This window comes from Rhamphochromis longiceps, linkage group LG9, assembly GCF_057381845.1.
Source record: "Rhamphochromis longiceps isolate RC_006_pf linkage group LG9, R_longiceps_female_GT1.1, whole genome shotgun sequence".
NCBI lineage: Eukaryota > Metazoa > Chordata > Actinopteri > Cichliformes > Cichlidae > Rhamphochromis > Rhamphochromis longiceps.
In genome coordinates, this window is record NC_140565.1 from 17,968,079 (window position 1) to 17,984,684 (window position 16,606).

At 39.9% G+C, this 16,606-nt stretch overlaps 1 protein-coding gene across 3 annotated transcripts in view; it reads right to left on the reverse strand.

The window, feature by feature from the left end:
* Positions 1–6,580: 6,580 nt before the first annotated feature.
* Positions 6,581–16,606, reverse strand: part of sema5a (sema domain, seven thrombospondin repeats (type 1 and type 1-like), transmembrane domain (TM) and short cytoplasmic domain, (semaphorin) 5A) — a 155,390-nt gene continuing 145,364 nt past the window's right edge. For 2 of the 3 annotated variants that reach the window (XM_085418595.1, XM_085418594.1), the window contains 3 exons: positions 14,078–14,122; positions 13,198–13,409; positions 6,581–8,027 (listed from right to left, as the gene is read on the reverse strand). In XM_085418595.1, the coding sequence (XP_085274721.1) occupies positions 7,908–8,027; positions 13,198–13,409; positions 14,078–14,122 (377 nt within the window). In that variant the 3' untranslated portion in view covers positions 6,581–7,907. The remainder of the gene's footprint in view (positions 8,028–13,197; positions 13,410–14,077; positions 14,123–16,606) is intronic. The other variant, XM_085418593.1, reaches the window with a different exon arrangement.

Below are 16,606 nucleotides of genomic sequence, written 5' to 3' on the forward strand. Positions count from 1 at the left end.
GCTGCAGCAGCAGCCACTTGTTGTCAGGGGGACATCATTTTGGGGAATTTGTCAACTTGTCCGGCTGATGTTTCGGTGCTAACGGGGGTGGCGAGTCTACTCGGGGAGCTGCAGAAAGACCGATCTCGAGCACAGCAATCCATGCAAAAGGGAGAAAATCTGATCTTGAGAGGAAAAAGAGGTGTTTAATGGGATGTTCACGCTCTGTTACCTGCCTGACAGGAACAATCTCACTCACTGGCCTTATTTGCCACTCAGAGGCCTCTGTATACAGGCTGCTAATTACCAGGGCTCCTGAATGCTTTATGAGCAAATCTGCTACCTGCACAGAGAAGCCTGGCTCATATTTGGGAAATTAAATTCCTAGCAAACGTGTGCCATCTTTCAGTCACATACACTAACACCCACAAACTATAAAAAATGGCTATATAAAGTACTATGTTGGGCAAAGGGTAAATAAAAAAAAATAAAACACTATGATCTGCCAATTATTCAGACATGTATTTAATTTAAAACTGTACAAAGATACTTGATACTGATAACGATACAGATACAAGCTTAAAGGAAGCAGTTGAAAGAAGAAGAAAAAGAAGAAGCTTTTTTTAGGGTTTGATTCACATAAAAACAGTGAAAAAGAAAGCTGTGTATTCGGCTAATTGGAAACAGGTCATGTTTTCCCCGTCAGGCTGATTCCAAAAGTAAAGAAATAAAATTAATTTTGTGTTTTGTCATAATATGGACAAGAGCCAAAGGTCTTGAAGTGTCTCAGACGACTTAATTATCTTAGCATAAAAACTGAATGTATGGAATATGCAATTCTATTTGATTAATATGCAATACTAACTTTGTCCCCAAATAAGGATTTTCTATCATCATCTTTACATATATCTGTTCAGGAGTCTCTGAGTGTGATATTTGACTTGTACAAAAACAATACTAAAAAGACCAAAATCTTTGTTTTGCACAAATTCAAAACTCTATTAAACAAAGGACAAAGATGATGCTTGACCCAAACTCATTTAAACAGACCAATCAATATCAGATTTTTGGGAAAAATACTGATTCGTTTGCTTTAGACTTGAAGTCACAAGCAAGTTAAGTAATTGCTTATTTCAGTAACCACAGCCTGCCTGTATTCCCATTGCAACAGGAATGAGAAGACAAAGTCAAAGTACAAATGTTTTAAAAAAACAAAGAAAAAAATCATTAAAATCTCAACATTTACAATGCCTATCTTTGTATTAAGAATGGCAATAGACTGCCAACTTGTCCACACATGCTGAGTTTAAGCGTGACAGAAGGGATATTTTATTTTTGATGTTTCGCTTTCTATTTTAGCCAGTTTAGCTTTTATTTATTTATTTGCGAAACCACTGGAACAAGCATGTGTAAATGCTTACAGACGCTAAAACATTTCCACTTTGGGAAAGTGCGTTAGCATGCTAACATTTCCTAATTAGTGCAAAACAACAGCTCAATCCTAAGAATAATAGGAGCCTGATGAGCTTTTCTGGTATCTGATGACACCATAGTGAACTTATGGAATAACATTTCAGTTCAATTTTATTTATATAGCGCCAAATCCAAACAACTGTTGCCTGAAGGTTGCTTTTTATTATAAGGTAAAGCTCCTCCAGTAATACAGAGAAAAACTGAGAAAACCTCAACAACCAGCTCAAAACTCAGGGGCTGACAATCTAGGTGTTGAGACTTTTTTAATTACAAAGCTCATTAGGTCCTAAATAGTTTTCTGTCACATTCAACGCCCGATTTGTTCGGCTCAAATATTCATTCCCTTAAAGCCTCTTTAATATACAAAACGCAGAATCTGCTCCATCTCATCCTGTGAGTCATCTCATCACACCTTGACTTTTTTATACACATGCAGGCACTCACACAGTCAGTTTCTCTGACATGCACCAGACCTGCTCTTGTGACCTTTAGCTGTGACCTTTAGCAGTCCCCAAATGCCACTTTGAGAAAGTCATTTATCGTGCTGGCCCCTGCTGTCAAAGTGGAATGTCACATGTGTCTGACTGACTACGAGCCACATAGCTCGTGTTGCTGCCAAATTCATGGGAGGATAAAAGTGCCCAAGAAAACTTGAGTGCTTCTCTTTAGTCTGTATATGTGTGTGTATGTCTGTGTGTGCGCATGCAATGAATATATATATATATATATACATATATATATATATATGTACACACACATTATGTGTGCAGTAATGACTCATCAGTCAAGGTTAGTTGAGGTCAGTGTGGAACAAATTGCTGATTTATATAACATGCACATAGACTGAAAAGGTGTTTGGAGACTAACCAATACTAACATATACACAACTGCTCTTACACCCACTGCCCCCTAGCCCCTTCTGTACACAACCATCTGTGTGTCTACTGCTGCATCTCTTCTTCTTACTCAGGTAGCGAGAATGAAGTCAAGGTAAAGAGAGATTAATTCTCTGAAGTCAGACCCTCAACCAACCAAACAGCAGGGTGATTAATAACAGCCCCTCCCATTACCCTCTGCACACAGATGGGACGTCAGGTTGAAGGTTGATGGAGAACAGCACGGTGTGTGGTATTACACCCAATCATACAGATTAGAGTTCGGACTTGAGACCCAACAACCTTTACCCCGCTGTCTCACGCGATTTGTATCCTTCACGTATCCTTCCACCGATGCTGATGCCATTTGTCACCGCAGGGCCCTGCTGAAGACTCCTTTTAAAACAGGTGGAGGGAGTCTCTTCCTCTGGTTTTGGGTGATTTATGAAGTGCTGGTACATGCCTGAGCTGCTGTGGTTTTACAGTGTTTAGCCTGAGGAATATCATAGTCTCCAAAGTTGTGAGATGAGCCACATTGGACAGAGGCGTCTCACACTTGTGAGTGATTTAAATACATGTGAGGGGTTCACAATTTTCCTATAAGGTGGACTCAAGGACCCACTTCATAAAACACAGTCAGGTTCAAATGTGTTCATATGAATTCATTTGAAACTGGATCAGACATAGCTATGAATTTACTAATTTATCTCAGTCAATGCTCCATTTGTGTTTATTAACCAGTTATAACAATTTAGCCATGACACTTAGATGAAGATTTTCATCCATTCATTTTCTGCCACTGATTTGGGTTGTAGTTGCAGGGGGAGCAGTCCTCACTCCCCGGCCACACTGAGGCGCTCCCAAACCAGCCGAAAGAGCTGCAATCTCCCCAATGTATCCTGTTTCTGTTCTGGGACCTCCTCCAGGCGTGAGTGAGCACTCCATCTTTTTCCTTTAACAGTTTATAAGCAGATTTTAATGCACAGCTTCAGTTTGCTATTTCAGCTACCTTTCCAGCATGTTAGCCACAATTTATTCATCAATACTTTCAGATAATCAATCTAAGTGGTGGTGGTTATCAATTAAACCAAAAAGGAGAGTCTTATTTTTATATATATGTCTGGCTATTTATTTGCTATTATTTGCTTATTAAAGGATTTATTTGGTGTGTTTAGCATACAATTTCATATATTTATTTATATTAGCTCACTGTATCAGTACCTCTGCCAGCTAAACAGTCCCAGAGCATGATTCCACCACCACCATGCTTGCCACTTCTGCAGTGTTCATAGGGTTGAAAGGCTCACCTTTACTCCTCCAAACATACCCCCTGTCATTGTTGCCAAATCACTCAATCTGTCTAGTCTAACCATAAAACCTTTTTCCAGAAGGTTTCATCTTCCTGGGTTGTTCCTTATCAATTTCTAACCAATCCGGGTGACAGTTTGGGTCTTTTTCCAGACCTTGGCAAATTGTCCTTACATTGAGAAAACTCATACGTATGTACAATTGTTTGAACTGACCATGGCAGTTTACAGCCTTTCAAGTTAAAAGACATTGTGTAAACACGAATTATTATGTAGATGTATACTGTGCAATCATTCTACCCTGGAAAAAAACAGTTCAAAGACATCATCAGATGCCCATAATTAGCATGACATTCATGGTCACGATGAGTGTAACTGTATTTGTAACAGAATTTGAACACCGGGCCAACGTTGTTATTTTTTTATGTTCACTAAAATTTTAAAACTTGTAGATTAACATGGAAAAATAACTTTTCATGTATGTTTCTTTGTTTATTTTTTGTGAATCTTTTACTCAAAAATGTCAACCTGTGTCTGTTCTTTGAATTATTTTTGGTTCAGTGATGGTGCGTATAGACACAAATGGCCTCTTGAAGAAGTAAAAACAAAAAAATCTTCTGCATGTTGGATGAAGAAATGAGGCAAGACAATGTGTCATTTGCAGTTTATGCATTAAAGTTGTCTCAAACATATGCTTGAGACATACTTGTAGGCAGTCAAATTAAGATTAACATTTGAAATACCAGAAATTTCCATTGTTCTTGACTAAGTCGCTGCTTGGCTATTTCTAGTGAGGAAGATTGTTGGTCTGCATCTTTGGCCCGTATAGCAACAATCTGTTGGCACTGCTTCTCTATCGCTATCAGGAAACTAACATTTCTGCTTCACCCTGTGCAGATCCACAAAATTCTCAAACTAGCTTTTTTCAGATTTGAGCTCAAATGTGCACCAATCCCTTGGCTACTGCAGAATTACCTCCTGAGTGGTTTAACCTGTGCCCAGGGCCCTATTTCAGGAAGCCGGTTTAGTGCAAACTCTGAGTAAGTATACCCCGAGTTAACGAAAACTCTGGGTTTTCGGTTTCACAAAGGGAGTTTAGATTAATTCTGAGTGAGTTACTATGACGACACACTCCGTGAAGCTAACCTGCCCCCTAGCAGGTTTACTTCAACTAACCCTGACCTTCTCCGCCTCTTTGTCGGAAACCTGACTGTAGGAAGTGTCAGACATGGCGTGTCCCTTCCTTGAAGGGCCAGTAGATGTTGAAGCCCAAATTCTCCGCAGAGCTCTCCGCTGGGAGAGAGTGATTAGAGCGCGTTTGGACATTTTATCATTTCCTGATGATTTTCTGTGCGAACGTTACCGTTTTTCAGCACAATCTATAATTTATTTGAATAACATCCTCAGGCCTAATATTGCTCATGTGACACATCGCGGACATTCTCTCAGTTCTGTACATATTATTTGTATTGCACTTCGGTTTTTTTGCAAACGGGAGCTTTCTGTATAATATTGGTGACGCTGAGCACGTTTCCAAGGCTACCGTCTGTCGGGCAGTCAGGAATGTTACAGTTGCACTGAAACGTCTCCTGTACTCGTTTGTGGTGTTCCCCGGTCATAGACCCACAAGATTTATCAAAGAGGGATGCCACAAAATTGCAGGTAGCAGGATGAACAAAACTTAATTCATGATGTGGTGATATTTGAACTACTACTTAAATTTTACATTTATTCTCACGGTTCCCAGGTGTGATTGGCTGTATAGATGCACTCACATTCCAATCATTGCTCCTTCAGTAAATGAAGGAGACCATGTGAACAGGAAGTCTTTCCACAGCATTAATGTACAGGTACATAGTTCCCTGTAGCATTTCAAACTAACAAATTATTTCATTATAGTAATGGATGCTAATTTGTGTTCTCTGCACTGTGAAGATCATATGTGATGCTGCCAACATTATCACAAATGTGGAAGCCAACTGCTCAGCCTCTGTGAGTGGTGGTGGTGGAGGACCTCCACCTGTTTTTCAGGCCTCCACTTTTTTTTCTGTTGGCTATAACGGGTCACATTTGAGCATACAGAGTAAGCAAATATGTACTTGTATTGTGCTCAGATAATTTCAATAAGTGCTTACAGAAAGAAAATTAATGTAGCCTCTAACTGCAATTGATTTACATCGGACAAACAGACCGAGCACTATGGCTCCTAATACAATTACACCTTACCTGTTTGGACTATATTTTTATATTTCATTTTTACTCGCCGCCAGGAACGTTTGGGGCCTGTTGGGTTGCACCTGTGCTCACATCACATCACAAAATAAAATGTATAAAATACAAAATAAAATAAAATATAATAAAATAACGTGTTAAATGGGTGGAAATCCCTAGATCAATGTTTAAATTAACACTCATGCATTGACTCTGTCGGCTATGTTTTGCCATGCATGCTCCCTTTCTTTTGCAGCTGAGGCTGTGTTACTTTTTTTCCGCAAAATTAGCATGTTATCGGCATATGCTGCCATCAGAATTTCGGCCTCAAGCGCTGTAAAATACATTGACCGCGCCTTCTTTCCCTCCGTCTCCATGGTGACTCGCTTAATCTGTGCTCCACTAATCAGGGCTTTATGTATCCTCGTGCGTGCGCTTAACTTGGGGTTAAAGCAACTCCGCGTTGATTGAACTAATTGTTATCAGCCTTTCTGAAACCGAATATTCCGAGTTGGACAGTTCGGGGTTACTCAACCCTGAGTATCGTTTTTCACTCTGAGTTTTCTAAACCGGCTTCCTGAAATAGGGCCCTGGTTGGGAATAGCAGCTTTAAATAATCTGTTTTCTCCTCCTTATGTCATTCATTAGAGCCACACAGGTAATAAGCAGTCATGTGATGTATCGCTTTCACACTTTACAGATGAAACTGCAAGAAACTAAACGTGTATAATTCACACCTTGACAAGTTTGTGTACGAAGCAATTTTAATTTATGCACAGTAACACAAGCAAACATGTAAAAAGAGTTAGTCGCAACTAAACCATTGAATAACCTAATATTTGGTTATACACTCTGAACAGAAAGATCTCAACTTAATGATTGAATGTCATCTTACAGTATATGAGTAGCACTCCAGTTGGGTTTTCAGGAGAACAGTAGTTGCTACTTTGCACCATCTGTACAGCAAATGCCTGCTCTCACAAACACTTAGCTCAGAAGCCAAAGAATAATAATGAGCACTATCAAAATTCAAAAACATTTTTTTTACAAAAAATATATAAAAAGTACAATGACGAGGACGAAACTTGATGCAGGCTGAAATGAATACTCCCAATTACTTGCCAGAACGTACATAAACCTTTTTTTTTTTTAAAGGAAAATGTTCTTTTAACACTTGAGACACCGAATAAATGTATTTAGAAAACCCGCAGACAGGGGATTCAAATTGAACTTCCTGTACAAAACAAACAAAGAAAAACATGTAATCTTTAAAAGCAAAATGAAAAAGAGAAAATAATTTTACATTGAAAGTTTAAACACTTCTAGCTGCTAGAGGAACGAAAAGCAAACTAAAGAAAAACATGGACAAACTTGACCACAGACTTCAAATAACTACATCCTGATTCTGGGGCTGGGGGTAGATATTGATCTGCCTGGAGACTGCTGCTGCAGTAAATCCACCAGGCATCACCGCAGCCTTTGTTTTTTTTATGACATCCAAAACCAGCCCTGAATCTAAGCCCAGCAAAAAACCCCAAAAATCAAAATGCCCCCTACACCATAGAATGCGATCGATCATGCAAAATCAAACCGAAAGGCAGAGAAAACACATCAGATGAAGTCATGCAAAGCAATTTGTGGTTATTTCCAATCATTACAAATACAGGTCTGTTTTAGAGGCGTCACAGGAAAGTTAAAAGGGATACGGTTCCCAAAGTCTCGTTGACGTGAGTTCTTCTTTTTCCCTTCTTAGTTTTTTGTTGTTTTTTTGTTTCTTTTGTTTTTGTTTAATCCACATCAGGAAATCCAGTTGTCTATTTCTCAGTAAGAGTCAAGGCAAGATATACCCCCAAAACATTGAGCTTTCCAAGTGTACCTCAAGGCACCTGAGAGAAAGTGGGGATTTCCCTCTGTTGGCAACACTGTGTGTCTGTGTTTAATTACATACCAGCTGCCATAGAGTCTCAGAGTGGGCTTGTCCCACGCGTGGTGTGACGAATCTCAATACAAAGCACAAAGAAAAGAAAAAAGTCAGATTTGATGATAAGGTAGGTGTCGAGGGTTAATAGTCATCGTAGGTGTTGAGGTCGGTGAAGTATGCATTGGTATAGGTCTTCCCGGCAAGCTGTGGGTTGAAATACTTATTTCTTTCCTCCAGAATCAGATTGTTTTTGTTGAAGGCCTGTGAACATAAGAAGAAAAAAGAGAAGAAGGAGAGAAGGAAGGAAGCTGAGTCAGTACGGACTTGTTTCCGACGCATGGATCGAGTGATTATTCAGCCCAGATGGCAAGGTAAAAGCAAATCCATCTAGCAACCCTCCCCGAAATAAAAAAAGGGAGCAACACAAATCAATGAGGGGCTGCTCAGTGAATGAAACATACTTTCCACAGTGCAAGGTCAAAGCATTTGCAAACAGGCTGGAAAAATGATAAGCCACCACAGGGCTAAATTATTTTGATGCGCATCCGTATGTCCACCTCTGTCATCTCTAATACACAGCATCAGCAGTTTTTATGGCCCTTGGATTGTTGGTCCTCAGGACAATCTAAGCCATAAAAATTGATCATGTGAGAGTCACTTTTCTGTTAAACAATAAGGATGAGCCATAGGGGCATCTTCTCTGTCCCCGCGTGACATGGTAAACATGGAGTGATGCCTCTGATGTGGTGCTCAATACAACATCAGCAATTTGGCAAATAGATGTGTTCATTTCCAGTCTGCTGTAGTGGAGTGTGTGCTGGGAGTCCCTTGGGGGCAACCGTAATTGAACACTTGATGATGCTGCGTTTGCAGCTGATGGATGCTTCCGACTGACACTGATAGGGAACAAGTGTGCCGGACAAAAAACTCATATATTTTGCTTCATTCCCATTATGTGATTTGCACACAAAGGGAATGCAATCAACTCTCCTGCCGCCCCGGAGACGGTTATGTGTCTCTGCAGGTGGCCCCATGGCTGCTTTCAAACAGATGTGCTACGATGCTTGTTAGCATCACCTACTTCATCTTGCCTTAAATGCTTTTAATTGGCTCAGGAGTGATTATATTTGTATGTATTTGTAAACAAACGTATCTTTAACTATAAAGTAGAATCAGTGAAAGAGAGGTAACAGAGGAGTTTAATAAAAGAACCCAACAAATCAAAACCATCAAGTAAGAAACAAAACAAGGAATACGGACACGGAAAGAAAAAAACATGCACATGGAGGCGCTTTTAAGAGAAACATAAAGATGGGATACACTGCCTTCTCACAAGCTGCGAAGGAGAAGGGAGGGTTTCGTGATGGAGGGATGAAAAGGGTCTGAGCAGAGAAAGAGAAACTAGAGTACTGTACTCCAACCTGCCACACACAGGAAGAGCCACAGGAAGTGGAGGGGCGGGGCACGGTGGGGAACAGGATGTAGCAGTAGTAGTAGCAGTAGCAGAAGTAGTAGTGGTTTGGGTCAAATTGCTGTTGGGGGGGAAGAGTCAAAAGGCGAGATGTTGTAGAGGTCAGTGGTTAGTAGAAAATCTCCAGTCCACGCATAGACACCCCCATATTAGAAGAGAGAGGCTGGTGCATGGCGGGGTCGTCCAAGGGCAAGAGTACCGACACATCTGGCTGCAAGGAGGAGAGGAACGGGCAAGAGTCATCTCAGAGAAACCCTAAGGCCATATTCTGTTTTACAGGAAGCCTGGAAATATGATACACTGTACATAAAAGTGCAGCTTAACGGTGAGCGTTGCGATCATAAACTATACAGCTGCAAATACTCCAGGACACCGGTATGAAGTGTGTCTGTGATACACTGTGCATAATAACAACAACGACAAATGCATCATCAACATCAGGATCTGAGCCAAATCTGCTAAAATACGACGTCAGGTGTTCACGAGTCCTTCCTGTACACACCTAAAAGAAGCATGTTATGGTTTTGCACACTTAATGGTTGAAAATTCACTGCAACATCTGAACTGTTTAGGCCCACAGAGAGAGGGCTGGAGGCAGAATGTGCTTCTGGAAAATCACACATTATTCAATTGTCAGGCACCTCCTTTTGTATTTTCGCATGGAGTGTCTATATTCATATCCTCCTCTATCTGCAACTGCTCTAACTGAATTATGCTCTGTGCTCCTGACTCTAATTGCATGACAGATGAAGCTCCTCACACCTTCATTTTGCAACGAAATAACATTCAGAGAAGTTTGCTTCGAGCCAGCGGATCTGTTCACATTCTGACAGTTATACAAAACATTTTCATAACTGTGAAGTGGTTTTGCAAACAGAGATCCAGGTATTCACTTAGTTCATAATATAGACAGTTTCTGATAGTGAATGTGCCCCCTGATGGTGTACAGCATCAAAAAACCTTTGCAAAGGAACGCAAAGCTGTTAAAAAAGTGCTTATTTATCTGGATTCCTGTAGTATCATACTGACTGTTCAACTCCTGAAGATAAAGATGTTCAAATAACTGTTCACTAAGTCCTCCCTCACAATAGTCACAACCTGATCACAGCTAACCAGCTAATCACAGGAGGTATGCCAATCATAGACTGTAATCAAAACACGGATGAAATATCAATTCCCTCTAATGGCCAGCAGGGGGTGACTTTTCTAGTTACATAAAAAAGTCAATAAAACACTATCACTTTATTTGTGACCTATGCAAACACTTGAATCTGTGAGTCTATGGCTTCAAATACTAATTTCAAGTCTTATTTAATACAGTATGGTGCTTATTTTTTAGAACAGGGATATTTTGTGATTAATAAATTGCTAGCTTATGAATGTTGTTTTTCTCAGTCAAACCCATCCCCTAGGCTTCAAAATATTTCACAAACCTGTGAGTGACCATGTTGATCTTATATCCAGTCTATAGTGGAATAACCTTTGGATATTTCAGCATTGGAAACCAGTGTGTAGAACTGATACTTTTCATTTATAATGTCTACACGGTGAGATCTTTATTATTTTATTAGAGGCATCTGGAGGTTTTCGTAATTTAGATTTAACATTTAGATTTAATGTTTAACATTTAGACTTAACGTTTAAAATTGTGTTTTAAATATGAAAAGTTGCAAATATTTTACTAAATGTTGTAAAAAATGACTTGAAAAAACATGTTTTTGGAAGGTTTAGAGCTAAATATGGAAAAATGTTGCCGTTAATTTCAGCATGTTTCACTTTACAAGCGACGCTCCATAGGTTTTTGAATAAAAAAAGCCATTGTTTAATATGAAATACCCTCTCTGATGTGTTTACGTATGTCTGAAATCAAGCTCTGAATGGTACACACAGGCGCTGTGTGCGTCAGTTTACAAACTCATAACCTCAGCCAGCAATACCTGAGACGTTATCACATGACCCAAACACAATGGTTCTATAATCATCCTCTATTGTGAAGTTAAAAGTGAATCCTGCAGTTTGAAAGAAAGTTTGAAAGAAGTTTTTAATGAGATGTCTATATGGGCATACAGAAGTCACCAATTTCCTATCCGGTCGTTAAGTGATGACGTGACGTATCCTACTTCTGGGCCTAAAGTAGTCTGCGTTTAATATGGCTTTTGTGTTGTTAACATGTTTAATGTTTTGTATTTTCTTCTATTTAATCTCAAAAAGCTCTTAAAACAGTCAGTGATCACTGTTGACCTCCCTCGGCTTTTATTACCGCTAATCATTTATTTAAGCTCAGTTTTTAAAATCTTAGGATGTAACTACAGCCCAGCCCATGCAGCAGTATATGAATGACTAACCTCGTATTGTGGATGGATTATCTCAGTTGTTCTCCTGGCTGAAGTTTGGTCCTTTTACAGCATCCTGCCATGCGATTACATTTGTTTCTGACCACTGAGAACACTCACGTTAACTTTTATCGAGTGGAAAAAAAGTTAGCTTGTTTATATTATGCTAACATAGCTGTGTCGCTAGCAGTCACGTAGCACATCATTACATACCAGCTAGCCAAACTTCAGTAAGCCTACAAACGTCACTGCTGTTTAGTTTTCTGTCTTCATTTATGTTGGAAGTGATAACAGAGCTGTACGTTTTAATTTGTTTCCAAAACCCCGCAGTCAGGACATGCTATATTGTATTTAGATAGAAGCTAGCGAGCTAACTCCCTGCTAACTTCTAACTCCGTTAAATGTCATAAATTCCGTTTTCATGGATGCCTGGATGTTAAACTCAATTGTTACACCTGGTAGAGCAGAACGCTGATCATTTTATTAAAGATGAAAGACTTTAGAGAGTTTTTCAACTCTCAGTAATGCCATAGTGATCGTTTGATATATGGACCTGCAGCGGAGTTTAGGCCCAGACACGGCTAGTGATGTCAGACTTAACGACCGGATAATCATCCTCTATTGTGAAGTTAAAAGTGAATCCTGCAGTTTGAAATGAATGCAAGCTACGCTGAAAAACAGATTAATGCTAGAACTAAATTACACTTTATTATACTTCAGACGCCTGGAAATGTGAAGCTGCTTTCGCGTGCGGGCCTGACATCGAGGACCTTTTTGTTTCAAAAAACAGCTACTATTTTTTGTACAGGCTGAACTGCAGTACATTTGCTAGGAAATGCTAGGAATGCTAATGCTAAAACTGTGTGCATCACTGGTTGACATGTTTACTTGAAACATAAAGTAGTACTAAAAACATTCCTTGTTTGTGCCAAAACAACAACTTTTACATCTAGAATAGCTGCCTATCTCTAGTGAGCTCCACTAGACTATCTTTTAAACCTTTAATAAAGAGCACCGGGAACCTGGAAAAGCCCAGCTGGAGTATGGGGTATCTGTGGACAAATAGTAATCAGCTGCCCAGTCTGGCAGTAAAGGCCTGATCTAGATGTGGATAAGAGGCTGCTTGTGCGTTGAGACTAGCTGGATCTCCTTCACTGGCTCTCACACATCTGACTTTCTGCCTGCACTTTAGGATGTAATAATGACACAAAGAAGCAGGCAAATGTGCAGATGCAAAGCCTCTTCACCGACTTCCTACTCGCTCTAATAAGTAATTGCACTTTTGTATGTTATGAGAAAGCAGTGTATGACCACTGACACAGAACAGTCGCACACTGAGACACACAGCAGAGGCACAGGGAGTGAGGATGAACGCACAGCTGCCTATCTGTTACACAACTAGAGAGTGTCTGAGCACGACAGGAGGTGGCGTGACAGTGAGAGTCATGCAGTAAGAAGTGCATTTAATCACAGCTGACACCCGGGGAAGAGGCAAACCGTTGCTCACTGACTCAGAGTGGGGACGTCAGCTGATTAAGTCAAACAGTAAGGAAATGTTGCCTGTAAATAGCTCGACGTTTGTCAAGCGTGACCCGCGGCGAACCCGGGGCAAATAAAGTCTACAGACCTTGATGGCTTCCACGGTGTCGTACTTGTCCAGTTTGTTGATGTGGTTGGTGATGCTGGTGTTGAGCGGCGCGGCTGAAATGGGATGGATGACGGTGGCATCGTGCGACTGCTGCTGGTAGCGCTGGCAGTACGAGTAGACCAGCAGGGTGACCAGACAGCCAAGAATGGAGCTGCTGAGCCCCACGGCAATCATGTGGAAGAGGTTGAAGTCTGGAAGGAGAGCGAGAGGCTGCGGGTAATTCTCTGCTGATTCAGATGGCAGAAGCGCAATTGAAGCAGCAATTCATACGGTAACCACGGAGTGTCTTACAGTAAAAAAGACCCTTCTGTATCGCTGAAGAAAATAGATAATCTTTTGTTGCTGCTATTTTTTCCCCCCTTCTTTGTTTTGTGCAAGAAGAAAACAATCTGTCACGGAGATGACATGCTCTGTTTACACACTGTGTGCACGAGAAAAGAAGATTAAAGAAAAAATATAAACGCTTAATAGATGCTATTTGCTGTACCCTTTGCAACACTGTAACAGCTATTAGCAGCTGATAATAGCAAATGAGTCATCATTTAAGTACTCACTTAACCTTAGTCTTAACATAATAATACATTTAGAATTTGATGAGTGCTCAGAATATGATAGTTTGAAATTAGAGCTTTATTTATGGCAGAAAATAAGCATTAAAAAAAAAAAAGCTAACATAAGATCAGCTCTGCCCACCTTCTTCTTTCCTGCTTCTTGGATGTATTTACTTGAGAGTTTCAGTGCGGCTAAGCAGGATTGCAAAGCTATCTTGTTGCCCATGATACTGTACGTGTTTTCTGCCAGGTGCTATATCCCCCCTCTCTGTATCTCACCCCCTCTGTCACACACACATATAAATTACCTCCACAGCGCCTCTCCTCCTGACTGGAGCGTGCGATCGAGACTTCTGGCAAAGGAAAAAGAAACAACAAGAAAAGGCAGAGGTATCAGGGATACAGCCAAACACATATACTCTCCCCTGTTAGCATGACAAAGTGAACCCTTGAAGGTGAATGTGGGGATGAACGGCACAGATTATCGTGAAAAACTCCACAAGCTAATCACAGCTGTGGCACCTGGAGTGGTTTATGAAAAGTATCAGCTCCCATTAAAGGAAATGAAGTACAAGACATTGCTAATGAACCCTAATGGACTACCTTTCCCATAAAATGGGATGGATGATAAGGTATAAAGGCAAATGGGCAATTCTACAAAGATCTGTGAATGTACTCGTGAGTATTATACGCCTGCTAATTAATACAGAAAAGGTTACAAATCCATGTTTCAATCAAATGTTTATTCTGTCTGATAACTAATGATCCCTGAAGTTTCTAGACCCGGGGACTTTACTCGTGAATGGGTAGCTTTTGCAGACGCAGCCGTCCCAGTGTTCCCTGTAACACAATGTGAATAACATCAGCACAAGAATCCTCAGATAAAGGGAGAAGTTTCACTGATCTCCGTGTAGCAGAGATCGATACTTTTCTGTGTCTCACATTACTGGCTGTCGATAGGGAGATGCCTGTCTAAGCAGATGTCAATACTGATGGTGTGTGCGTGAGATAATGTGCATGTGGTTTTACAGTAAGTATGCTGAGGTTTTAAAAGGAAAGGATTTTCCTAACTTCTTAAAGCTCTGTAAAAACCTCCCTCTCATAATCATTTAACCCCTCGGTTCAGGAAACATCTTAAGATGTTTCCAACCACCATGAGTTGTTCTTAGGCGCATTAGCCATTTTTCTCTTCTGTCTTACTTCCATCCCATATCATGTTTGCTTTCTGCACCCATTGATCTTGTAAATTCTCTTTTGTGTCTTGCTTTTTTGCACATATTTGTGACATGACTTGCAATGCAACGTGTATGGCACTTTAATCAACTTCAGTTGTTTTCAAATGTGTTGCATATGCAAACTTGATTTGATTACTCTCAGCTTAATCCTATCTCTAAATCAAAGTAGGATTTTATCAACAATAAATAGACATTATTTTCATTTCATTTCATTTATTTATTTCACACTTGGAAATACAAGCTAAAATGGTTTTTAACCGGGATGAATGATCATCAACTAACCAGTTTGAGTTAGTGGGGTTACATTAAGCCCTGATTCAGAATACCCTCTGCTAATGTCGCAGCTTTGTCCTGTTCTTTGTTTTTTTATCAGTCGACAGGTAGCATTGAACTTGCCAACACAGAGCAGCCTGAAATCACACCTCTCTCTAGGACTGCCCAGCTTTAGGCTGCAATAAAAGAACAATGTGTTCCTTCATTTAGTGTCATCTAAATGGATCATCAGCTTGTGAGATTGCTGAATTTCCATTGAACATGCAGTTTTAATGACAATACACAATAAGTAGAAATCAAAGGCTATGTTAAGAACTCTTGAAAACATAAAAAGCTGATTGAAGAATAACCAGTTATTTTCCTGATTAGGACAATAATTTTTGGAAGATGAATCTCATTATTTTCAATATTTTAAACCTATAAAACGACCATCTAAATGAAAAGGTGCCACTGCTTTGGGTAGCTGTAGCTGTAAATTGATGGGACGGACTTCTAAGATTGCCCTTAGACAAAGAGGGCGGGATGTATTTGAGTGTATCCTTGAGACAAGTCCCAAAGCACAACAATACACCAAACAATTAATATGCTGCTGTGCTGCTGACAAGAATCTAATCAAGGTTTACTGAATAACAGCAACTTATAGTACAGTAAAATTAGTCTTTATTCTAACTACTGAGTCCTGTCCTATTTATGGGGGTCTATCTATGCATGATAAACATGAGTATTTTTGAATTGGGAGAGCAGAAACAGCTAAAAATCAAGACTGAACCTGAGAAAGGTAGTCAAATAAAATATAACTGCAGCTTATAAGCATGCCTACACACAAGCCTACCTAATATTAGATCTCGACTGATAATAATAAAGTGATACTGAAACTTCTGTCGTGCACGTATAGATTCTGTCGGTGAAGTTACGTATATTAAATAAACCTCAAAGGTGAAGACTCCTACAAACAGCTGTGAGCAAAACACAAAATGTCTTCTCCTATTTTTTTAACCTGTAGTACATTCAATGGCAAGAGAAGACATCTACTGTTATTTGATATGAGATTTGTTTAGGCAGCCTGAGACTGTGAGACGGAGCCTGACGGTGGGCGTCTCTGCAAGTTGGCAGCCCCGGTGAGCAGTTAGCTCCCTGTGTGCAATCAATAACGTCTATCTTATTTTCTTGTACCTAACATTCTGCTCAACTATTTTGAATTGACATTTAAGAAGTTGTTAATAAGTTGTTCACAAGTGGCAAAAACACTCCCACACGCTCTTGCCTTAACAGTATAACTATTCTCATTAGGAAAGAGCTTTCAACATTAAAGGTAATATCATTATTATG